The sequence below is a fragment of the Anomaloglossus baeobatrachus genome, unplaced genomic scaffold, assembly GCF_048569485.1.
Source record: "Anomaloglossus baeobatrachus isolate aAnoBae1 unplaced genomic scaffold, aAnoBae1.hap1 Scaffold_219, whole genome shotgun sequence".
Taxonomy (NCBI): Eukaryota; Metazoa; Chordata; class Amphibia; order Anura; family Aromobatidae; genus Anomaloglossus; species Anomaloglossus baeobatrachus.
Genome location: NW_027441989.1, coordinates 118,644 through 144,130, shown reverse-complemented (window position 1 = coordinate 144,130; position 25,487 = coordinate 118,644). Strand labels below are relative to the sequence as shown.

General features: G+C 44.8%; 1 protein-coding gene across 1 annotated transcript in view; it reads right to left on the bottom strand.

Annotated features, from left to right (window-relative positions):
- Positions 1 to 25,487, bottom strand: part of LOC142261428 (uncharacterized) — a 170,000-nt gene that overhangs the window by 127,573 nt on the left and 16,940 nt on the right. The window contains exons 3-4 of the mRNA XM_075332115.1: positions 10,274 to 10,400; positions 2,769 to 2,869 (exon numbers count right to left, since the gene is read on the bottom strand). Coding sequence (XP_075188230.1) covers positions 2,769 to 2,869; positions 10,274 to 10,281 — 109 coding nt within the window. The 5' untranslated portion in view covers positions 10,282 to 10,400. The remainder of the gene's footprint in view (positions 1 to 2,768; positions 2,870 to 10,273; positions 10,401 to 25,487) is intronic.

The following is a 25,487-nucleotide window of genomic DNA, read 5'->3' as shown; positions in this document are numbered from 1 at the left end:
ATTGAAGTTATAAGCTTTTAATAATATAACCTCAAACATACACAGACACACATAAATCCATACAAATTCCAAAGTATGTAGTGTCCTACTTTAAAAGGCCTATGTGACAGAAAATACCCAAAATGACATTTTAAAAACTGCACCCTTCGAAGTGCTCAAAACGACAATCAATAAAACATATCTACAAAAGCATACCCAGTGGCACTCAATAATATAAGAATACTTTGGCATTGCATTACTGCTGTAGAAATATTAGAAAAAAGTGATTAATACATAGGTAATGAGAAAAATAAGTAAAACGACATAGGCATTGCATTACTGCTTTAGAGATATTTGCAAAGTGAGATTCTTAGTTTATGTATTGACCAATCCATGTGAGCCCGATAACCGGTGACAAGCACCTGACCAAGCACTCCACCCTATAGCCAGGGTGTGTCCACCAGCTTATTTAGCCAGAAAACAGACATGCAGATGTTTAATCACACACAGAGGCATTTAAGGTTAGGTCCCAATATAATGATATCACCTTGTCGAGGTTATCTGGCTCACATGGATTGGCCAATACATAAGCTAAGAATCTCTCTTTGCAAATATCTCTGAAGCAGTAATGCAATGCCTAGGTCTTTTTACTCATTTTTCACATTAGCAATGTATTTATCCCTTTCTTGTAATATTCCTACAGCAGTAATGCAATGCCAAAGTACACTTTAGATGCGTCACAGAAATTAAAGCAATGTGGAAGGAAAAAAAAACAATTTTAATTTTTCCCACAAAAGTGTTGCTTTAACCACAAATTTTAGTTTTCCCAAGGGTAAGATGAGAAAATGGACCATATAATTCTGTTGTGCAATTTCTCATGTGTACGCCGATACCCCATATGTGGTGTAAAACTATTGCTTGGGTCCACGGCAGGGCTCGGAAGGGAAGGAGCAACATTTGACTTTTGGAGAAGAAAATTGGCTGAAATAGAGGATGTCATGTCACGTTTGTAAAGCCCTTCATGTGCCTAAACAGTCGAAACACTCCAAAAATCTCATTTTGAAATCTACACCACTGAAGGAATGTATCTAGGTGTGGAGATCATAGGAGCACCCTTATATAGGGCAAGAGGTCTTTAGCAGACCCCCAGCTATTATGGCGACCCATATGCGCCCAATGATAAATGTTGCTGGGGGCGTTGGATATGTGGAACGTTGTACCCCATAGGCTGCGAGCTGCAAATGCTGCTGTCAAAGATCGAAACGTGAACAGCAGTGGGTGAAGCTTACCTCCACTGAATAACTCCGGCATCATCTGCTGTCAATAAATGGAGACTCAGCTTTTGAGCCCGCAAGAAGTAATAGGATGTAATAATTTGTTACATATGGAGGAGTTAAAGAAAACCTGGCAGCTACAAAAACACTATTTACCTGCAGATATAGTGGTAATCTGAGTACCTAGCATTTAAATGATATCTATCTGGTTTATTAGAACAGTGTGTGACGCTAGTCACTGCATGGACAAGCCGTGAGGCAGGGTTATCAAATGTTCTGGGGTCAGATACAAAGAGAACATGCCGTGAACTAAGGGAAAAGACAAAGGCATAGTCAGCTCTGGGGTCAGAATATCAGGAGGATAGCGGATCAGGAAAATGGATGGTGTTAAAGCCGTGGACTCTCTTCCTCTCAGGTAGCAGTCAAAGATTGGATCGGCAGCCGTATCTGCGTGGAGACGCTGAACAAACCAAGACAGACTAGTCTGTAAGTTGCCAAAGTCACACACACGTTTATTGCAACATAAGAGGTTTATATACACCTCGGGGTGGTTACACAATATGGGATATAAGATTACACAATCATGAATTTTAGGTGTTTACCATATGTCATATGTCAAGGTTGATCTTCGTTACACTTCTGGGAAATTAACAAAGAGTCTGCCAAATATGTTCCCAGGAAATATTATGTCAGGAAGGGAGTATGGGAGTATAAAGATCCCTAGGAATTAATAGCATTGGGCCAAGGAATGAATAGCATTGGGCCAAAAAGGATATAAAGGCTTCAAGGGATATGATTATAATGCCAAATCATTTAAAGGGAACCTGTCAGCAGAAATTTTACCCTAAACCTAAAAGTTTCCCCTTCTGCAGCTCGTGAGCTGCATTCTAGCAAGGTTCCTATAGTTATTCTGCCCCCTTTTAGATCAAAATAAATAGTTTATAAAGTGGTACCTTTCAGTTTGAAAATCTTGTTAATTCTACCATGGGGGCAGGCTGTCTGTTGTCCGTTACTGTCCCTCCTGCCACTTTAGACCGTCCCCCAACGCTCAGTTGGTGTAGTTTATTACAGGTGTAGTATATGGAGGGGGTATAGTGGTGTAGTATATTACAGGTGTAGTATTTGGGGGGTGTAGTGGTGTAGTATATTATAGGTGTAGTATATGGGGGTGTAGTATATTACAGGTGTAGTATATGGAGGGGGTGTAGTGATGTAGTATATTGGGTAGAACTGAGTTAATTATATTAGTCCGGCCCTCTAAAACCACCCCAATTTCTTATGCGGCCCAATGGGAAAATGAATTGCCCACCGCTGCACTAGATAGTGGGCACACAGTAATCAACCCTCTTGTTCCTTGGCTGACAGCCTGTGAGCGGTAAGTGTTACTGTTTCCCGCACTGCATCGGTGACTGTATACGAGCGGCAGCAGGGAGAATGTAACTTCATTATCTCCTTGCAGCTGGGAATGTGACTGTTCTTGTTATTTAATGGTGACTCTTCACTGAGGAGGGTTACCTGTGGAAAGGTCTCTACTCCGTTCATCACCCCGCACATCCATTTCTCCTTTTTCCATTGTGTCTGCAGCGTTCTGCATATCTTTTCCCTGAATTTCAAAGCTGTAAAATAAATATTGTAAAAGTCACGGACAGTAGGAAAAGTCCTGTGGAAGGTTCTAGATGGACGTTTCTGCTACCAGAGCCGTGTGGCCCCTGAGACCAATCCATGCATGGGCTCTACGCCTCCTATATCCCCAGTGCTGCCAAATGCAGATTTGATGTTCTTTGCCAGCTTGTCCTGATGAAGAGAGCTGAGTCTCTTGAAACACGTTGACCTGACCTGTGCGTGAAATAAAGAAACATTAATCTGATACTTCTGGATCTGTCGGTCATTGGCGCGGTGTTGAAACCCTTTTCTACCGTTCTCTGTTATCTGCCATTTGGGGACTGCTGCCGTGACCTGGAGTTACATGCTTGCATAGGCGTTGTGACTTTCACAACCCCTTTTGGTGAGTAGGTTTGCTCATCCTAAACCCCTTATATACTGTGGTAAGACCCTATTGCGCTTCTCTTTCCACAGATTTTCCTATCCAAAGCTGTAAAATAAATATTGTAAAAGTCACGGACAGAAGGAAAAGTCATGTGGAAGGTTCTAGATGGACGCTTCTGCTACCAGAGCCGTGTGGCATCTGAGACCAATCCATGGCCTCTACGCCTCCTATATCGCCCATGCTGCCCCAGAGTCAGTTCAGCAGGGATAGAAGCAGACGTGGCAGGATCCACTTAGTGTGGTACATTATGACATTGGGATTTCCTTCATTGTTTTGTTTTCATAATTTGGACGCCCTAATGCTTATTTGTCCATCATTTGAGAATTGTTTTAGTCAACAATGAACGGAAATAAGAAACCAAGTTTCAAAAAATTGAGTATAAAAGCTCTTAATTTATTACAAATTAATTAAAATACAAAGCAATAGAATACAATATTATATCAAAAACCAACAAGCAAAAAAATCGCCAATTCATCAGGTCTGTGAACCATAATATACCGCATGTGTATATGGATATGTGTTTGCTCTATATCCTTTTATTAAATTTAATATAATTTTTATTACATCCTTTTGTTAAAATATTCACAATGGCTATGAATTATATTATGCGGTATTTGCTATTTCTTAGACTCTGTGAAGCTGTGCGCATGTCTGATGATGTGGATCCTTTATCTTCAACGAGCGGCGAATTGGCTTCGTTATGCGTCTGGACTGTTGCTAGACAACACCTAGACGCGTGCAAGCTGTGCCGTGACTTGAAGATAAAATGTAAATGGGATGCTGTGTCAATACACATGCGCCGCCTTTAAGCTTCTGATCCTAATTAGCCTGATTCCACGTACAGATACAGTGCTGGCAAACAGCTAAGAAGCGATCTCCGTTTAGAGTGTGTCCTGCAATGCATTGCTCCTGCGCTGTTTCTTAGCAGCTGTAAAGAGCTTGAGCTCCAAGTCTCATATCTGAACTCTGGACTGAGAGCGAGACTAAGATTTTACATTGACGTCATTTAATTATTTAACTCTCCTGCGACATACCTTCTGATTGGTTCTCAGCCCTTTAAAAACTTGCCTCTTCCCCTAAAACACGTGCCTCCTGATGAAGTTGTACCACGAAACATGCGTTGAGGCAACAAAGTTTGACAGAATACCGCTTTGTATTCATGTAAGTTTATATCAATGCCATTATATTCCTATCTAATATATAAAGCTTAATGTGTGTGTATATGTGTGTATGTATGTACAGTGCTGGCCAAAAGTATTGGCACCCCCGCAATTCTGTCAGAGAATACTCAGTTTATTCCTGAAAATGATTGCAATCACAAATTCTTTGGTATTATCTTCATTTAATTTGTCTTCAATGAAAAAAAATAAAAAAAATTGTCATAAAGCCAAATTGGATATAATTCCACACTAAACATAAAAAAGGGGGTGGACAAAAGTATTGGCACTGTCTGAAAAATCATGTGATGCTTCTGTAATTTGTGTAATAACAGCACCTGTAACTTACCTGTGGCACCTAACAGGTGTTGGCAATAACTAAATCACACTTGCAGCCAGTTGACATGGATTAAAGTTGACTCAACCTCTGTCCTGTGTCCTTGTGTGTACCACATTGAGCATGGAGAAAAGAAAGAGACCAAAGAACTGTCTGAGGACTTGAGACTCCAAATTGTGAGGAAGCATGAGCAATCTCAAGGCTACAAGTCCATCTCCAAAGACCTGAAAGTTCCTGTGTCTACGGTGCGCAGTGTCATTAAGAAGTGTAAAGCCCATGGCACTGTGGCTAACCTCCCTAGATGTGGAAGGAAAAGAAAAATTGACGAGAAATTTCAACGCAAGATTGTGCGGATGGTGGATAAAGAACCTCGACCAACATCCAAACAAGTTCAAGCTGCCCTGCAGTCCGAGGGTACAACAGTGTCAACCCGTACTATCCGTCGGCGTCTGAATGAAAAGGGACTGTAGGGTAGGATACCCAGGAAGACCTCACTTCTTACCCCGAGACATAAAAAAGCCAGGCTGGAGTTTGCCAAAACTTACCTGAGAAAGCCTAAAACGTTTTGGAAGAATGTTCTCTGGTCAGATGAGACAAAAGTAGAGCTTTTTGGGAAAAGCTATCAACATATAGTTTACAGGAAAAAAAAAAAAAAGAGGCATTCAAAGAAAAGAACACGGTCCCTACAGTCATACATGGCGGAGGTTCCCTGATGTTTTGGGGTTGCTTTGCTGCCTCTGGCACTTGTCTGCTTGACCGTGTGCATGGCATTATGACGTCTGAAGACTACCAACAAATTTTGCAGCATAATGTAGGACCCAGTGTGAGAAAGCTGGGTCTCCCTCAGAGGTCAAGGGTCTTCCAGCAGGACAATGACCCAAAACACACTTCAAAAAGCACTAGAAAATGGTTTGAGAGAAAGCACTGGAGACTACTAAAGTGGCCAGCAATGAGTCCAGACCTGAACCCCATAAAACACCTGTGGAGAGATCTCAAAATGGTAGTTTGGAGAAGGCACCCTTCAAATCTCAGGGACCTGGAGCAGTTTGCCAAAGACGAATGGTCTAAAATTCCAGCAGAGCATTGTAAGAAACTCATTGATGGTTACCGGAAGCGGTTGTTCGCAGTTATTTTGGCTATAGGTTGTGCAACCAAGTATTAGGCTAAGGGTGCCAATACTTTTGTCTGGCCCATTTTTTGAGTTTGTGTGAAATGATCAATGATTTGATTTTTGTTTCATTCTCTTTTGCGTTTTTTCATTGCAAGCAAAATAATTGAAGTTAATAATACCAAAGAATTTGTGATTGCAATCATTTTCAAGAATAAACTGAGTATTATCTGACAGAATTGCAGGGGTGCCAATACTTTTGGCCAGCACTGTATGTATGTCCGGGATTGCCATCTGCACCGTCGCAGCTACAGCCACAAAATTTTGCACACTCACACGTCTGGACCCAGAGAGCGTCATAGGCTATGTTTTGAGGGGAAATTTTAACCCCGCGCTTTACAGTTATTCACCAAAAAACCTGCCTCCATTAAAGCGAATGGAGCTGGGAGCCACAGTGCAGCCAGAACTTCAGAAGAATGCGCAGCCACACCCTTATATGGAATGTTTGTGTGTCACAATGCAGCCAGGGAAAAAGACAGACACAGACAGGGTAAGAAACAGACAAACAGGGTAAGAGACAGACACAAAGAGGCAGACACAGACAAAGAGACAGACTGAAAGGGAAAGAGACAGACAGGGAAAGAGGGAAAGAGATAGACAGGTTAAGAGACAGACACAGACAGGTTAAGAGACAGACAAAGAGACAGACACAGGGAAAGAGACAGAGATAGATAGACAGACAGGGAAAGTGACAGAGATAGACAGACAGGGAAAGAGATTGAGACAGACTGAGATAGAGACAGTCAGAGACAGACAGGGAAAGAGACAGACAGACAAAGAGATAGAGAAAGACAGAGACATATATACAGAGGGGGAGACAGACATTTTAATTACATTTCTATCTATTTGTTTTGTGGTATTTGTGTGCAGAATACATTTTTGTTAATACATTCTATTTTGTTAACAGCAGTTATTAACACGGGCGAAGCCGGGTAGTACAGCTAGTCTACTATAATTGCTGAACTTTTCATATAGTGCAGATATATTATCGCTAATTTATAATTCTGTGCACTTAGAAAGTTTTTCTATAATTAGATTCAATCTTATATTTTTGTGACATTTGATATAAACTGCATGTAATAATTTTTTTCACCACTAGATGGTAGTAAAGTTTTAATTCTGAATAAAAAAACAATTATTCAGTGTTTTCTATATACAATAATGAATAAAAAGTCTTTACAATATGCGGTATATTATGGTTCACAGACCTGATGAATTGGCGATTTTTTGCTTGTTGGTTTTTGATATAATATTGTATTGCTTTGTATTTTAAATTAATTTGTAATAAATTAAGAGCTTTTATACTCAATTTTTTGAAACTTGGTTTCTTATTTCCGTTCATGGTTAACGAGTTTAACTCATTACTTTGATGATATTTATGATATATTTGATGGAAACGTTTAGTCAACAATGTATTTTTGAAAGCTTTCTATTTGAGGAAAATTAGTTTTATTATTTTTTTTTTTCTTTAAAGGAGTTGTCCGACATAAGTGCAAACATGTTTAGTAAGCTATTCTGTGCTGTATTGTCATATAAGGCTACATGCGCACGCTGCAGTTTTTTCTGCACACAAACTGCAACCAAAACTGCACCTTGTCAAAGTGAGCCTGGAAATGTCCCAAAAACGCTTGTAATGTAGGTGCGTTTTTAGTGCGTTTTTTGTCATTGCGTTTTTTTGAAGGAGAAACGAAATATGATAGGAAAGGATAACGGATAGATAGATAGCTAGAATATATGATAGATAGTAAAAAAAATAGAAAAATAGCTAGATGGATAGATAGATAATAAGAACATATAAATTAGATACTAAGAAAGAACAGAATACATAGAAAGAAATAACAATATAGCCAGCTGTTAGCTTAGTTAGGTTAGCTGTTTTTTATTGTTGGGTGGAGGGGGCTGGGGGTAAAAAAATAACATGGGGTCCCCCCATTTTTCATACAACCCTCAGCTGTCTGCTGTACCTTGGCTAGTTATGAAAAATAGAGGTGATCCCCTTTTTTTAAATTATTTGATTAAAAAAAAAATTACGTGGGATCCCCTCATTTTCAAATACCAGCCAAGGTGCAGCAGATAACTGGGGGCTAATATTATTAGGGTGGAAAGGGCCATTGTTATTTGGCCCTTTCCAGCCTAACAATAGCAGCCCACAGCCGCCCTAGAAGTGGCATATCCATAAGATGCGCCAATTCTGGTGCTGGATCCGGCTCTTTCCGTTGCCCTGGTGCGGTGGCTATCGGGGTAATAAGGGGTTAATGGCAGACCATAGCTGCCACTAAGCCCTAGGTTAGTGATGTTATGTGTCTTTGAGACAACCCACATCACATTACATCAAAACAGCCCAAAATAAAAAGCCCCTTCTTTCACCACTTTATTAACCCCCGAAACACCCCTCGAGGTCCGAAGTAATCCACACGAGGTCCCACGATGCTTCCATCTCTGCTACATCCCTGTCCTGTCACAGCCAGTGGTCATACAGCATGGCTGCCAGCTGTGAGTGTGGACAGAGCCGCAGCGATCAGAATGAACTAGGGTGATTCCCTGACGTCACAGCTACGGCTCCCGCAGTACGGCGGGTGTTGCAGCAATGCCATCACAGGTTCACTGCGGTTCAAGCCTGATGTCCTCCAGCTGTCACAGCAAACCAAACGAGTGTCAGCCGTGCCATCACTCAGGTGTTTGCTGTCACAGTTTGAGTCCTCCGCCGCTGATAGAGCGACTCTCTTCAGTGCTGTATAATGTAGACACGCCCACTGTGGCTGTGATTTGTTGCAGTCAGACAGCTGTCACTCAGCATGGGGGCTCGTCTGACTGCAACCAATCACAGACGGGGGGAGGAATCAATATGTATGAGGCTAATGAGCGGGTCCGAAAGAAGATGAGAGGCGGGGGAGCAGTGTGACAGCCGTGATCGGTGAGTATGTACTGCTTGGGGAGAAAGAGAGAGAGCGCAAGAGAAACAGAGAAACCAACACAGGCACCGACATCATCATAGTATCATAGTTTTAAGGTTGAAGGGAGACTCTAAGTCCATCTAGTTCAACCCGTAGCCTAACATGTTGATCCAGAGGAAGGCAAAAAACCCCAATGTGGCAAACAAGTTCCAATGGGGAAAAAATTTCCTTCCTGACTCCACATCCGGCAATCAGACTAGTTCCCTGGATCAATACCCTGTCATAAAATCTAATATACATAACTGGTTATATTAAATTTTTCAAGAAAGGCATCCAGGCTCTGCTTAAATGTTAGTAGTGAATCACTCATTACAACATCATGCGGCAGAGAATTCCATAGTCTCACTGCTCGTACAGTAAAGAATCCTCGTCTGTGATTATGATTAAACCTTCTTTCCTCAAGACGTAGCGAATGCCCCCGTGTTCCAGTCGCAGGCCTAGGTGTAAATAGATCTTTGAAAAGGTCTCTGTACTGTCCCCTCATATATTTATACATTGTGATTAGATCTCCCCTAAGCCTTCGTTTTTCCAGACTAAATAACCCCAAGTTTAATAACCTGTCTTCGTATTGCAGCCCCCCCATTCCTCTAATAATCTTGGTCGCTCTTCTTTGCACCCTCTCCAGTTCAGCTATGTCCTTCTTATATATCGGTGACCAGAATTGTACACAGTATTCTACGTGCGGTCGCACTAGTGACTTGTACAGAGGTAGAACTATATTTTTTTCATGAACACTTATACCTCTTTTAATACATCCCATTATTTTATTAGCCCTGGCAGCAGCTGCCTGACACTGTCCACTAAAGTGAAGTTTACCATCCACCCATACACCCAAGTCTTTTTCTGTGTCTGTTTTACCCAGTGTTCTACAATTAAGTACATAATCATAAATGTTATTTCCTCTACCCAAGTGCATGACCTTACATTTATCTACATTAAACTTCAATTGCCACTTCTCAGCCCAATCCTCCAATTTACATAAATCTCCCTGTAATATAAAATTATCCTCCTCTGTATTGATTACCCTGCAGAGTTTAGTATCATCTGCAAATATAGAAATTCTACTCCGCATGCCCCCAACAAGGTCATTTATAAATATGTTGAAAAGAAGCGGGCCCAATACTGACCCCTGTGGTACCCCACTATGAACTGAGACCCAGTCCGAGTACGTACCATTAATAACCACCCTTTGTTTCCTATCACTGAGCCAGTTTTTAACCCAGTTACACATATTTTCCCCTATCCCCATTATTCTCATTTTATGTACCAACCTTTTGTGTGGCACCGTATCAAAAGCTTTTGAAAAGTCCATATACACAACATCCACTGCATTTCCCTGGTCCAGGCTTGAACTTACCTCTTCATAGAAACTGATCAAATTAGTTTGACAGGATCGATCCCTCATAAACCCATGTTGATACTCTGTCATAATTCACTCCAGCATTGATTTTGTCATTCTGGAACTAAGTTGGTGAGCTGCGTTTCTGTTGACAAAACCACAGGTAAAATGCATACAAAATGCACCAATTTGATAGCATGCACTTTTCCTTGCCTTTTTGATGCCCTCATTGATTTCAACGGGTGACAAATGTTGACAAAAGCGCAAGAAAGAATGAACATGCGGCATCTTTTTAGTCACAAACTTTTAACAAAAAAAACGCTGACAAATAAACTGCAAGGTGCACATTACAAATCTGACTTCTCATAGACTTTGCTGGGAAGTCAGATGTCAGAAAGTTCTGACAACAAAACTGCACCAAAAAACGCAACAAAAAACGCAGCGTGCGCATGTAGCCTAAATCACCCACACATTTTTTTTTATTTTTAACTTTTGTTCCTCCTGAATTATCTCTTCATTCTCTGCAGACAGTTTATTTACCTTCAGCTCAACCAAACATGAAAACTTCCTATGCCGAACCTCACAGTCAGAGCTGGCACCACCCGGCCTCACTGTCCAGCCCCGCCCTCTTCCCATCCTCTGCACACTCATTAGGCTATGTTCACATTTCCGCTATTTAGTATCCGTCACAATCTGCCGCTCTGATAAACAACGCAATCCGTTTGGCGGATTCCGTTATTTCCCATAGACTTGTATGAGCGGTGGATTGTGACTGATGCCATTGCGTTGCATCCGCAGCGCAACTGATCAGTCGTGGAACGACTGACCATCTGGCGGCAGGAGCGCAGCATGTAACGTTTTTTGAGCAGCGGAATCCTTTTGATTTTACTGCGCATGCTCAGCTCTTGTGTTTAATTATTCAAATCAATATCTCTCTCGGCGGCAGCCGAACGATCAGCTGATCACCCGGCGGCCGTCTTCTGTGAACGATCAGCTGATCACCCGGCGGCCGGCTACTGTGAGCGATCAGTTGATCATTCATAATAGCCGGCCGCTGGTGAAACAGTAAAAAAACAAACAAACAAAAACAAACAAAAACGGATCGTTGTTTTGCAGAATCAGTCACATCAGATGTGCCACTATCTGCAACGCATCCGTTTCATCAGTCACACAACTGATTGTGACGGATGCAAAACAACGGAAGTGTGAACATAGCCTTAGCTGTCAGTATTCGGCCCAGCACTGACCTGTTATCACTCTAGCATTGGAAATAACAGCCCCATATTGGGCTCTGCACCCCCCCTCCACTCCCCCCCACACACACACATCGGGCTCTGCACCCCCTCCCACGCTCTGCACCCCCCCCCCATCCCCACACCCACACACATACACATACACACACACACACCGGGCTCTGCACCCCCCTACACACACTTTGGGCTCTGCACCCCCCTACACACATCGGGCTCTGCAGGCTGCATACACATCGGGCCCTGCACCCCTCCCCACACATCGGGCTCTGCACCCCCCCACATGACGCTCTGCACCCCCGTGTAGGGTATACACACTTACCTCTCAGCCGCTGCTCCTCGTTAGCGGGACAGTGATGAGAAGCAGCGAGGTGCTGCCTGTCATCTGTGCTTTCAAATGTATTAACATCTGTGATGCCGATACATTTGAACGTGCAATCCTGAGCAGGGGCCCGGTGCTGGCGGTGACCCTGCTGTAGCAGTCGCCAGGCCCCTCCCCCGAGCTCACAGGCCCCACAGCAGTGGAAGGGGAGAGTACGGAGTGTGGGGAGGATGCGGGGGAATGTGTGGGAGGATGCGGGGGAAAGGGGGCGGGGACTCCAGCCACTGTACCTGCCCAGCAGGGCGGCTACATGACGTCGGCTGTGATGCCCGTCGACAAGGCAGAACATAAGCTCCTGCACTTGTTGTCCTGACATCCACAGGAAGCAGCAAAATCACGGCAGGAGCCGTCACATGACCGCTCTGAGCTGGGGGAGAGGGGCTGACAGCAGGGCAGGTAGGTAGTTACTGTCTACTTACCTGCCCTAATGTAGCCCAATAGTGTAATTGCAAAAAAAGGGCAAAATAAGCCGGATAACCCCTTTAAGAGAGTGGACAGAGACGTACAAAGAAATCATAGGACCCCATAGTGGAAATTCTAATTAGTACCCCCTCCCCAAAAGTATAAATATGTAATATTCAGGTGGGTCATATAAGAACCTCTCACAACTTTACAGCCGTTACAAAGTAATTTTCCTCATAATGACGTCCAAAAATTCCCCTTTCATTGCCCCATAATGTATAATGCCAACAAAAGTGTCCCACAAGCAGAGTATGATACCTCCACAGGGACTTCCTCCACACCAGGGCTGAGGAGTCGCTAAGAAAAACCTCCGGCTCCTCAATTTCACTGATTCCAACTCCACAACTCCCTCATACAGTTCACACCAGAAGTTTCCATCCACTATCTAGAAAAACACATCTGCAGGATTTTCCCTCCGCTCTCTATGCAGACACATCTGCAGGTTTTTCCCTCCGCTCTCTATGCACACATCTGCAGGTTTTCCCCTCCGCTCTCTATACAGACACATCTGCAGGTTTTTCCCTCCGCTATCTATACAGACATCTGCAGGTTTTTCCCTCCACTCTCTATACAGACACATCTGCAGGTTTTTCCCTCCGCTATCTATACAGACATCTGCAGGTTTTTCCCTCCGCTGTCTATGCAGACACTTCTGCAGGATTTTCCCTCCGCTCTCTATGCAGACACATCTGCAGGTTTTTCCCTCCGCTATCTATACAGACATCTGCAGGTTTTTCCCTCTACTCTCTATACAGACACATCTGCAGGTTTTTCCCTCCGCTATCTATACAGACATCTGCAGGTTTTTCCCTCCGCTCTCTATGCAGACACATCTGCAGGTTTTTCCCTCCGCTCTCTATGCAGACACATCTGCAGGTTTTTCCCTCCGCTCTCTATGCAGACACATCTGCAGGTTTTTCCCTCCGCTCTCTATGCACACATCTGCAGGTTTTTCCCTCCGCTCTCTATGCACACATCTGCAGGTTTTTCCCTCCGCTCTCTATACAGACACATCTGCAGGTTTTTCCCTCCGCTCTCTATACAGACACATCTGCAGGTTTTTCTCACTATATGACATCAAATCAGAATAAATCTTTCCCGTTTTTGGTCATTTAGCAACCAAAATTATTTCTATTTGCCAAATGCCGGAATAATGAGAGAGAGGGAATGTCATACACAGGCTCCTCCTAATGTCATTACACCTATCAGGGGCCCACAGCTGCAGAGCAAGTGCGGAACAGGGAGCCAGTGCCCATCTGCTCCTCAAAGGTGTATAACCTGCATCCGAGGAAATAGTAATGGCCCCATCACTCACAGGCCTGGTCGTTGTGCCCCTGCATAAATTACACCATATACATGACACATAGATACTATATGAAAGATAGATAGATTAGATAGATGGCTGCAGGGTCAGACTGGGGTGTCTGGGGTCCAAAGGAGGAGATAACTGTAGGGGCCACACCAACTATATGCAAATACCTGCAGGAGCCCCGACACAGCCTCCTGTGCACGGCAGGAGCCCCCAACACAGCCTCCTGTGCACGGCAGGAGCCCCCCCCCACACAGCCTCCTGTGCACAGCAGGAGCCCCCTACACAGCCTCCTGTGCACAAAAAAAAATTACACTTACCTAATCCAGATTCCCAATACCGAAGCCTCAGTCTCCCCTTCTATGACGGCCTGCAGAGGCAGTGCTATGCGATGACTTCACCGCTCTGCACTCGTGGCACGATGACATCTCCTAAGCCAGTCATGGCGAACCTTTCTCAGGCCGAGTGCCCAAATTGTAGCCCTAAACCCATTTTGTTTTCCAAAGTGCCAACCAATCCTATTATGTAAATAATTGATTGTAACCTTACCTTTGCAGTCTTCTCGTCTCTTCAGCAGGGGGCATCACGCTCATGCATGCTTACCACACATTGAAGCTGAGCCCCTGCCCTTTCCAGACACAGCAGTTGGATTCATCTTTCTGGAAAAAATTGCAGCATATTAGACACAAGGGATTTTAGCCTGGAATGCAATCAGATGTCACCCTGTAATCCACATCTACATTTCAAAGTCTGAACATCCTGAAAACCCATAAAGACGTACGAGTTGCTCCCCTCCCCCTTCATTGTGTAGTTATGTCCCCCTTCCTGGCCACTTCCTGGTAAACATGTCCCCCATCCTGATATATATTTCCTACATTCTGGTATATTTGGCCCCATCCTGGTAAATAATCCTCATCCTGGTAAATGTACCCCATCATTGTAAATGTATCCCAACCTGGCATGTTCCCCCATGCTATTAAATGACCCCATCGTGGTAAATGTACCCCATCCAGGCATGTACCCTTATCCTGGTAAATGTCCCCTTTCCTGGTAAACGTACCCCATCCTGATAAATGTCACCCTTCCTGCTAAATGTTCCCCATCCTGGCATTTTTCCTCACCCTGGCATGTTCATGTACCCCCATCCTGGCATGTTTCCCCCCATCCTGGTAAATGTATCCCCCATCCTGGTAAATGTACCCCATCCTGGCATGTTCCCCTTCCTGCTCAATGTACCCCATCCTGGCATGTTTCCCCCCATCCTTGCAGTCGTGTTTCCCCCCATCCCTGCAGCCATGTATGCCCCCGTGCTCTCCGTGTATGCCCCCGTGCTCTCCGTGTATGCCCCCGTGCTCTCCGTGTATGCCCCCGTGCTCTCCGTGTATGCCCCCGTGCTCTCCGTGTATGCCCCCGTGCTCTCCGTGTATGCCCCCGTGCTCTCCGTCTTTGCCCCCGTGCTCTCCGTCTTTGCCCCCGTGCTCTCCGTCTTTGCCCCCGTGCTCTCCGTCTTCGCCCCCGTGCTCTCCGTCTTTGCCCCCGTGCTCTCCGTCTTTGCCCCCGTGCTCTCCGTGTATGCCCCCGTGCTCTCCGTGTATGCCCCCGTGCTCTCCGTGTATGCCCCCGTGCTCTCCGTCTTTGCCCCCGTGCTCTCCGTCTTTGCCCCCGTGCTCTCCGTCTTTGCCCCCGTGCTCTCCGTCTTTGCCCCCGTGCTCTCCGTCTTTGCCCCCGTGCTCTCCGTCTTTGCCCCCGTGCTCTCCGGGTTTGCCCCCGTGCTCTCCGTCTTTGCCCCCGTGCTCTCCGTCTTTGCCCCCGTGCTCTCCGTCTTTGCCCCCGTGCTCTCCGGGTTTGCCCCCGTGCTCTCCGGGTTTGCCCCCGTGCTCTCCGGGTTTGCCCCCGTGCTCTCCGGGTTTGCCCCCGTGCTCTGTATGTTTGCCCCAGTGCTCGGTTTGCCCCCGTGCTCTGTATGTTTGCCCCAGTGCTCGGTTAGCCCCCGTGCTCTGTATGTTTGCCCCAGTGCTCGGTTTGTTTGGCCCCGTGATCTGGGTTTGTCCCCGTCCTGGCACAGCCACACACAGCTTAAAAATAAAAATAAAAAACTCACCAGCCCCCGTCCTCAGTCAGTTCAGAAAGATCCCGCGCGCCCACAAGACGCCGGCCCCGCCTACTGACGCTCCTCCGTCTCCTAGGCAACAGGCTTGCGGCCCAGGAGAGGAGGCGTGTCAGAGGCAGGAGAAATGTCTCCTCCGCTCCAACACCACTTTGTATTGTCGGCGCGACCGCACCGACAGTACAAGGTGGCTCAGTGTGGCGACAGCGCGCGTGCCGGCACAAAGGGCTCTGCGTGCCCAGTGTGGCACGCGTGCCATAGGTTCACCATCACTGTCCTAAGCCATAGACCTGTAGCGGTCTGCAGCTTAGGAGACGGGCAATGAGAGCATGGAACTCTTGCTCTGTTACAGGATTGAACTGTATTGAGGGCAATGTGACGCCAAAACAGTTCAATGCGGTAGTGGCAGAAGATTCAGGGCTGCAGGCAAGAAGTTCAGAGCTGGAGCTCCGAGTCTTGGATGCCAGCAACGCCCCTGCCACCGGGTCCCCTCTGTGTCCAGTTTGGGGGCGCACCGGGGCATTGGCTGTGTCTGTGCACCAGATTGATGCTTAATAGATGATAGACAGACAGATAATAGGATGGATGTATAAATAGACAGATACAGCGAGGTGCTGAACTGAACTTAAGTGCTGAATTTAAGATAAGTGCATAGTTTCAACACAATTACATAGTGGTGATAACTGTAATTGTTGAATTTCATTAGGGAATTGTGTGTCTGTGATTCTGTGAAAAGGGGAAAAAAAAAAAAAAAAAAAGGTAGTCTTGTGATTTAACCCCTTCACCCCCGGCCACTAAAACACCCTAATGACCGGGCCATTTTTTGCAATTCTGACCAGTGTCACTTTGACAGGTTATAACTCTGGGACGCTTCAACGGATCCTGGCGATTCTGAGATTGTTTTTTCGTGACATATTGTACTTCATGTCAGTGGTAAATTTAGGCCGATATTTTTTGCATTTATTTGTGAAAATTTAGGAAATTTGGCGAAAATTTTGAAAATTTCGCAATTTTCAAACTTTGAAAATTTATGCCCATAAATCTGAGAAATATGTCACACAAAATAGTTACTAAATAACATTTCCCACTTGTCTACTTTACATCAGCGCAATTTTCGAAACAAATTTTTTTTTCGTTAGGAAGTTAGAAGGGGTCAAAGTTCATCAGCAATTTCTCATTTTTCCAACAAAATTTAGAAAATAATTTTTTTTAGGGACCACATCACATTTGAGGTGACTTTGAGAGACCGAGGTGACAGAAAATACCCAAAAGTGACCCCATTCTAAAAACTGCACCCCTCACTCTGCTCAAAACCACATCCAAAAAGTTTATTAACCCTTTAGGTGCTTCACAGGAACCAAAGCAATGTGGAAGGAAAAAATGAAAATTTTACTTTTTAACACAAAAATGTTACTTTAGCCATAAAATTTTCATTTTCACAAGGGAGAAAAGAGAAAGTGCACCCTACAATTTATTGTGCATTTTCTCCTGAGTACGCCGATACCCCATATGTGGTAAAAATCAATTGTTTGGGTGCACAGCGGAGCTCGGAAGGGAAGGAGCGCCATTTGAATTTTTGAACGCAAAATTAGCTGCACTCATTAGCGGACGCCATGTCGGGTTTGAAGACCCCCTGAGGTGCCTAAACAATGGAGCTCCCCCACAAGTGACCCCATTTTGGAAACTAGAGCCCTCAAATATTTTTTCTAGATGTTTGATGAGCACTTTGAACACCTGGGGGCTTCACAGAAGTTTATAACGTTGAGCCGTGAAAAGAAAAAAAAATTTTTTTACCACAAAACTGTTGCTTCAACTAGGTAGCTTTTTTTTCACAAGGGTATCGGGAAAAAATGCAACATAAAATGTATTGTCCATTTTCTCCTGAGTACGCAGATACCTCATATGTGGTGGAAATCAAATGTTTGGACACACGGCAGTGCTCGGAAGGCAAGGAGCGCCATTTAAATGCAAAATTAGCTGCACTAATTAGCGGACGCCATGTCGGGTTTGAAGACCCCCTGAGGTGCCTAAACAATGGAGCTCCCCCACAAGTGACCCCATTTTGGAAACTAGAGCCCTCAAATATTTTTTCTAGATGTTTGATGAGCACTTTGAACACCTGGGGGCTTCACAGAAGTTTATAACGTTGAGCCGTGAAAAGAAAAATTTTTTTTTTTACCACAAAACTGTTGCTTCAACTAGGTAGCTTTTTTTTTCACAAGGGTATTGGGAAAAAATGCAACATAAAATGTATTGTCCATTTTCTCCTGAGTACGCAGATACCTCATATGTGGTGGAAATCAAATGTTTGGACACACGGCAGTGCTCGGAAGGCAAGGAGCGCCATTTAAATGCAAAATTAGCTGCACTCATTAGCGGACGCCATGTCAGGTTTGAAGACCCCCTGAGGTGCCTAAACAATGGAGCTCCCCCACAAGTGACCCCATTTTGGAAACTAGAGCCCTCAAATAATTTTTCTAGATGTTTGGTGAGCACTTTGAACACCTGGGGGCTTCACAGAAGTTTATAGCGTTGAGCCGTGAAAAGAAAAAAAATTTTTTTACCACAAAACGGTTGCTTCAATTAGGTAGCTTTTTTTTTCACAAGGGTAACAGGAAAAAATGCACCATAAAATGTATTGTGCATTTTCTCCTGAGTACGCAGATACATCATATGTGGTGGAAAGTAATTGTTTGGGCGCATGGCGGGGCTCAGAAGAGAAGGAGCGCCATTTGACTTTTCAAACGCACAGACGCAGTGCACTGATCGGCCGCTGCAGGACGCACGGTCGGATGCGATAAAAAAAGCGTCTGGGATACGTAAAAAAAAAAGTCACGCCAAAAATTGACCATGGATGCAGATATGTTATGTGCATCCCTGATCAGCGCTCGGCGGGACGCACAGACGGATGCCATACAAAAATTGTCGCGAATACGGAAAAAAGTCACGCCAAAAATTGAGCAGGGATGCCGATCCGTTATCTGCATCCCTGATCAGCGCTTGGCGGGACACACGGACGGATGCGATACAAAAAGCGTCGCGAATACGGAAAAAAGTCACGCCAAAAATTGAGCAGGGATGCCGATCCGTTATCTGCATCCCTGATCAGCGCTCGGCGGGACGCACGGTCGGACGCGATACAAAAAGCGTCGCGAATACGGAAAAAAGTCACGCCAAAAATTGAGCAGGGATGCCGATCCGTTATCTGCATCCCTGATCAGCGCTCGGCGGGACGCACGGACGGACGCGATACAAAAAGCGTCGCGAATACGGAAAAAAGTCATGCCAAAAACTGACCACGGATGCAGATCCGTTATCTGCATCCCTGATCAGCGCTTGGCGGGACGCACGGACAGATGAAGTGTAAAAATGGACAGGATACAAGAAAAAAAAAAAAAAAAAAAAGTTATACTCACAGTACCAAGAGGATCACTGACCAGAAGAGTTGCAGAGGAACAAGAAGGCAGTGAGATAGACAGCTTTACACCAGCAGCAGGCAGGACGTTGGACAGATCAGCAGAAGGACCCAGCGATGGAGGCAGATGTGATCGGGCCAGTGAAGACCTCGGACGACCCGTGAAGGCAGGTAAGAGGACGTCGGGGGGGCAGGGGGGGATGGGGAGAGGGGGGGGGGCAGATGGGGGGGGTTAGAGGGAGAGCAGAGGGGGCGGAGAAGCAAAGGCAGAAGGAAGGAACCTTGGAAGCAGAATAGAGATGACAGAGGAGGCAGGCAGATCGCGTGGGGAGCAGATCGGGATGCCGGGGGGCAGATCGGGGCGTAGGGGGGCAGATCTGGGGGGGCACGGGCAGGGGCCTTCACGGGAGCGCGCAGGGGCCTTCACGGGAGCGCGCAGGGGCCATCGCCGGAGCGCAATACTTACCTTTGGAGCTGGCGCGGTGACAGCAGAGCCGGCGTCTGCGGCGGCAGCAGCGGTGGCGTGGTACCAAAAGTACCAGCCACTCCACGCTGCAGCCATGTTGGGGGAGGGTCCCCAGAGCAGCACAGGCCTGGGGAGGGCGGCCACCGGCAGATCAGACCGCCCCACTGCACACTGATTGGAGCGATCGTGCTATGACGCGCAATCGCTCCAATCAGTGCTGCAGGGGCTGGGGGCGGCATGTTTGAGGTCCACCTATGATATGCTGCAGCAGCTGCGGCATCTCATAGCTGGATCTCACAGGATCGCACTAATTCGGGCATTATTTTTGCCGAAATTAGTGCGATCGATGTGGTTGGCGGTTCAGATTTGAACAGCCAATCACATCGATCGTCGATAGGGGGGTGGCGATGCCTGGGGTCAAGCAAAGAAACAGCAGGGGACATCATTTGAAAGCCGTTGCTATGGCCACGGCAATCAAATGAAGTTTAGGCAGTAAAATTACGTCCCTGGTCGTTAAGTCACGTTAAAATAGGACGTAATTTTACTGCCCGCGGTCGTGAAGGGGTTAATTAGTAGGATTAGTCACACCTGTTTCTAGAAGCTTCTAGCAGCTTCTGTACATCTATATAAACCAGCCAGTGCGAGCGAGGTGCTGAGCTAAAGTAAAGTGCTGAATTTAAGATAAGTGCATAGTTTCAACACAATTACATAGTTTGACACAAGAACATAGTTTGAATTTATCCTTAGACGTTTTCCATTGGGTTTCTTTAGTTTTTTTCTCTTTGTTTTTCTACTTTACTGTTGATCCCCATTTGATAGGTGCTCCATGGACAATGCTACCAGGTGTGTATCTTGTCAGATGTATGCATGCCTTGAGCAGCCGTTCGAGGGTGAATATGTCTGCACTCGATGCAAGCATGTTGCGTGTTTGGAAGCCAAGGTAACTGATCTAAATAAGCAGCTTGCAACACTAAGGGGCATTGCAAACCTGGAGAGGAGTTTAGAGCTCACTGAGCTTTCTCTGGCTGGGGCCAGTGATATGGAGGAGGGTGGAGGTGGGGAAGATCAGGACCCAGAGGTAGCTAGCTGGGTAACAGTTAGAAGAAGAGGTAGGGGGAAAAGTGTCAGGGAGCCTAGTCCTGACCTGGCACAACCTAGTAAATATGCCTGTTTGGCTGATATTAGGAATGAAGGGCCTGGACTAGGGTCACTACAGCAGGATGTTGCTCCTAGCAACCAGGAAAACAACTGCTGTAGGAAGGAGGGAAATAGGAGTGCAGCAAAGCCCAGACAGATGTTGGTGGTAGGGGACTCTATAATTAGGCGGACAGACAGGGTCATCTGTCGCCGAGACCGTGAATGCCGAACAGTGTGTTGTCTGCCGGGTGCTCGGGTTCGGCATATTGTGGATCGGATAGACAGATTGCTGGGTGGGGCTGGGGAAAACCCAGCGGTCATGGTGCACATTGGTACTAATGACAAAGTTAGAGGCAGGTGGAAGGTCCTTAAAAATGATTACAGGGAACTAGGAGAGAAGCTGAAGTCCAGGACCTCCAAGGTGGTGTTTTCAGAAATACTACCGGTGCCACGAGCATCACTAGAAAGACAGCGGGAGCTTAGGGAGATAAATATGTGGCTTAGAAATTGGTGCAGGAAGGAAGGGTTCGGGTTCATGGAGAACTGGGCCGACTTCTCAGTCGGCTACAGGCTCTACGGTAGGGACGGGCTGCACCTCAATGGGGAAGGTGCAGCTGTGCTGGGGGAGAAAATGGTCAGACGGATGGAGGAGCTTTTAAACTAGGATGGGGGGGGGGGGGAGGGTAGTGGAGCAAATAAGGGGATAGATAGAGCAGATAGAGACAGGGAGACGGTAGGGGTCAATGAAGGATTAGGGGGGGATGGGACATACAAGGAACGTAGGGAGGCTAGGAGTAATAAAGGTGTTAATAGGATTAAATGTCTACTGGCAAATGCAAGAAGTCTTGCAAACAAAATGAATGAATTGGAGACTCTTATGTCAACCATGGATTATGATGTGGTGGGCATTACGGAAACCTGGCTGGATGAAAGCCATGACTGGGTGACAAACATACAGGGTTATAGTACATTTAGGAAGGACAGGAAAGGCCAAAAAGGTGGTGGGGTGTGTATATTTATTAAATCTAACCTAAAACCTGTGTTGTATGATGACATTGAGGGGAACAGCAACAATGTAGAGTCAGTATGGGTAAATGTACATGGGGAGGGGAATAATGGAAAAATGCTAATTGGAGTTTGCTATAAGCCTCCTAACATACCTGAACAAATAGAGGGTGAAATGCTGGAACAAATTGAAAAGGCAGCTAATAATAATAATCGGGTTCTTATTATGGGGGATTTCAACTATCCAGACATTCAGTGGGACATAGAATCTTCTGGTTCTGCTAAAAGCTGTAAGTTCTTATCTACCATTCAAGACCATTTCCTCTCTCAGATGGTAGGTGAACCGACCAGGGGAGATAATTTGCTAGATCTGGTCCTGTCAAATAGACCGGATACAATTTCAGATCTACAGGTCCGGGAGCACTTGGGCACCAGCGATCATAATATGGTAAGCTTCAACATAATATTCAATAGAACATTTCAAAGGGGGAATGCTAAAACCTGGAATTTTAGGAAAGCTGATTTCAACAAATTAAGGGAAGAGCTTAAATGTGTAGATTGGGACAAAGTCATGGTAACTGGGGATACCGAACATAAATGGGGTAAGTTTAAGGATATACTACTAGAGTCCTGTAAAAAACGTATACCCAGTGGTAATAAAATGTCCAGGAATAAAAAGAAACCACTATGGATAAATAAGACTGTACAAAGTATAATAAAAAATAAACAAAGGGCATTTAAAATCTTAAAGGCTGAGAATACAGAAATAGCATTGCAGGAGTATAAAGATATCAATAGGAAATGTAAAAAAGAAATCAAACAAGCAAAATTAGCTACTGAAACAAAAATCGCCAATGACATTAAAATAAATCCCAAAATCTTTTATAAATACATTAATGCCAAAAGGAAAACAAAGGATAGTATCGGCCCCTTAAAATATAATAACAAGTTAGTTATAGAGGACAAACAAAAGACTGAGATATTAAATAGACATTTCTCATCTGTATTCACCAAGGAACCGACTGTACCAGGGATCATTCAACAAGTGAAAAATCAAAGTCCACCACCCGATATAATTAATTTAACACAAGATGAAGTACGCCTACGTCTGAGTAAATTAAACATTGACAAATCCCCAGGACCAGATGGCATTCATCCACGAATATTGAGGGAATTGAGCTCCGTAATCGACAGACCGCTGTATCTCATCTTTTTAGACTCACTTGTAACAGGGTTGGTGCCTCAGGATTGGAGGATTGCTGATGTGGTACCGATATTTAAGAAAGGTAAGAGGGTAGATCCAGGCAACTACCGTCCAGTAAGCCTGACATCAGTAGTATGCAAAGTTTTTGAGGGCATTTTAAGGGATGACATGCAAAAATATATTGCAGAAAATAATATGATAACTGACAAACAGCATGGATTCATGAAAGATAAGTCGTGTCTAACCAACCTGTTGGGGTTCTATGAGGGGGTAAGTTCAAACCTGGATATTGGTAATGCAGCTGATGTGATTTATTTGGACTTTGCAAAGGCATTTGATACTGTACCACATAATAGCCTTATACTAAAGCTCCAGAAGCAAGGACTAGGGGACACAATATGCAACTGGGTAAGGAATTGGCTAAAAGATAGGAAACAAAGAGTAGTCATAAATGGTACATTCTCTAAATGGGCTGTAGTCAGCAGTGGGGTGCCGCAGGGATCTGTGCTTGGACCGATTCTTTTTACTCTCTTTATTAATGACCTTGTGGATGGAATTGATAGTACAGTGTCAGTCTTTGCCGATGACACCAAACTATGTAGGATATTAAAAACTGACCTGGATAGTACAATATTACAAAAAGATCTGGATAAGATGTCAGAATGGGCAGATACTTGGCAAATGAGATTTAATGTTGATAAATGTAAAGTAATGCACCTAGGACGGAGTAATCCTATAGCTGCATATACATTAAATGGAAGTAAACTCGGGACTACAGAACAGGAGAAGGACTTGGGTATTCTCATTACAAATAAGCTGAGCAGCAGCACTCAATGTCAAGCAGCAGCTGCTAAAGCAAACAAGATTTTAGGGTGTATAAAAAGAGAGATTAGATCCCGTGATCCCAACGTATTGTTACCCCTCTATAAATCACTTGTAAGGCCACATCTGGAATACGGGATCCAGTTTTGGGCTCCACATTTTAAAAAGGACATTCAGAAGTTAGAGTCAGTTCAAAGGCGGGCAACTAGACTATTACAAGGAATGGAAGGCCTCACATATGATGACAGGTTGAAAAAGTTAGATATGTTTAGCTTAGAAAAAAGACGTCTCAGAGGAGATCTCATTTATATGTATAAATACATGTGTGGTCAATATAAAGGACTGGCACATGACTTATTCCTTCCAAAGACAGTACTAAGGACTAGGGGGCACTCACTGCGAGTGGAAGAAAAGCGATTCCGAAACCTAAATAGGAAAGGGTTCTTTACAGTTAGAGCGGTCAGACTGTGGAATGCCCTACCACAAGAGGTAGTAATGGCAGATACTATAACAGCTTTTAAAAAAGGGCTGGATGATTTCCTCAGTACACAAAACATTGTTGGTTATAAATGACTTAGTGACTAAATGTAGAACTGGTGGAGGAAGGTTGAACTAGATGGACCTAGGTCTTTTTTCAACCTAAGTAACTATGTAACTATGTAATGTATACACAGAAACACAGCTACAAATTGCACACTATACAGGACAAACATATCTTATACATAACACAGTCAGACAGCACATAATACATGATTCACATTATACTCACCTCCTTCCTGGCCTCCTGGAGTTCAGAGGGTCTTTAGAAGCAGCTTCTCCAGCTGCAGCAGTGCAGACAGCCCTACCCCCTCTCTCTGGTGAAGACGGGAGAAGACAGGACGCAGAGCACACAGGATGGGAGGGCGCCCTCTGCTGGAACCTGTGCACCACAGGAGCAGCAAATGAAAGTGAATTGATGCTCCCTCCAGCACCCCCTGTGCTGTCTGCCGGCTGGCGCCCTGTGTGACCGCACTAATCGCACATACTTAAAGCCGGCCATGAATGCAACCCCCATATTCCGCTATATATATTGCACACCCATTAGCTCTCCATTTAGTACAATGGGCTTCACACTGCCTTCCATATATTACTATATACTATAATGCACCCCATAGTCTTCCATATATAATACATACCCATATTCCTTCATATATTGTAATACACCCCATAGTCCTCAATGTAGTATAATTCAGCCCTCATAGTCCTCCACATATTCTAATGCACTCTTCATATATTATAATGCATCCCTATAGTCCGCCATATAATATAATGTAACCACCATAGTCCTCCATATCGTGTAATGCACCTGCCACAGTCCTCTATATATTATAATGCACCCGCCATAGTCCTCCATATAGTATAATGCACCCCCATAGTCCTCCACATAGTATTATGGCCATATTGGCCACCAGTGTACTCAGTCATTTTATATATATATATATATATATATATATATATATATATATATATATATATATATATATAAAAAAAGGAAGACAAACCTCTCCTCTTTCCCGCACTGCTCCAGTCTCTGCAGTGGTGCGTGTTCTGCAGCTCTGCACATCTCGGCACAGCGGGCACACAGTAGTGACACCATCACGCCCACCTGTGCTGAGACGCCAGATCTCAGACAC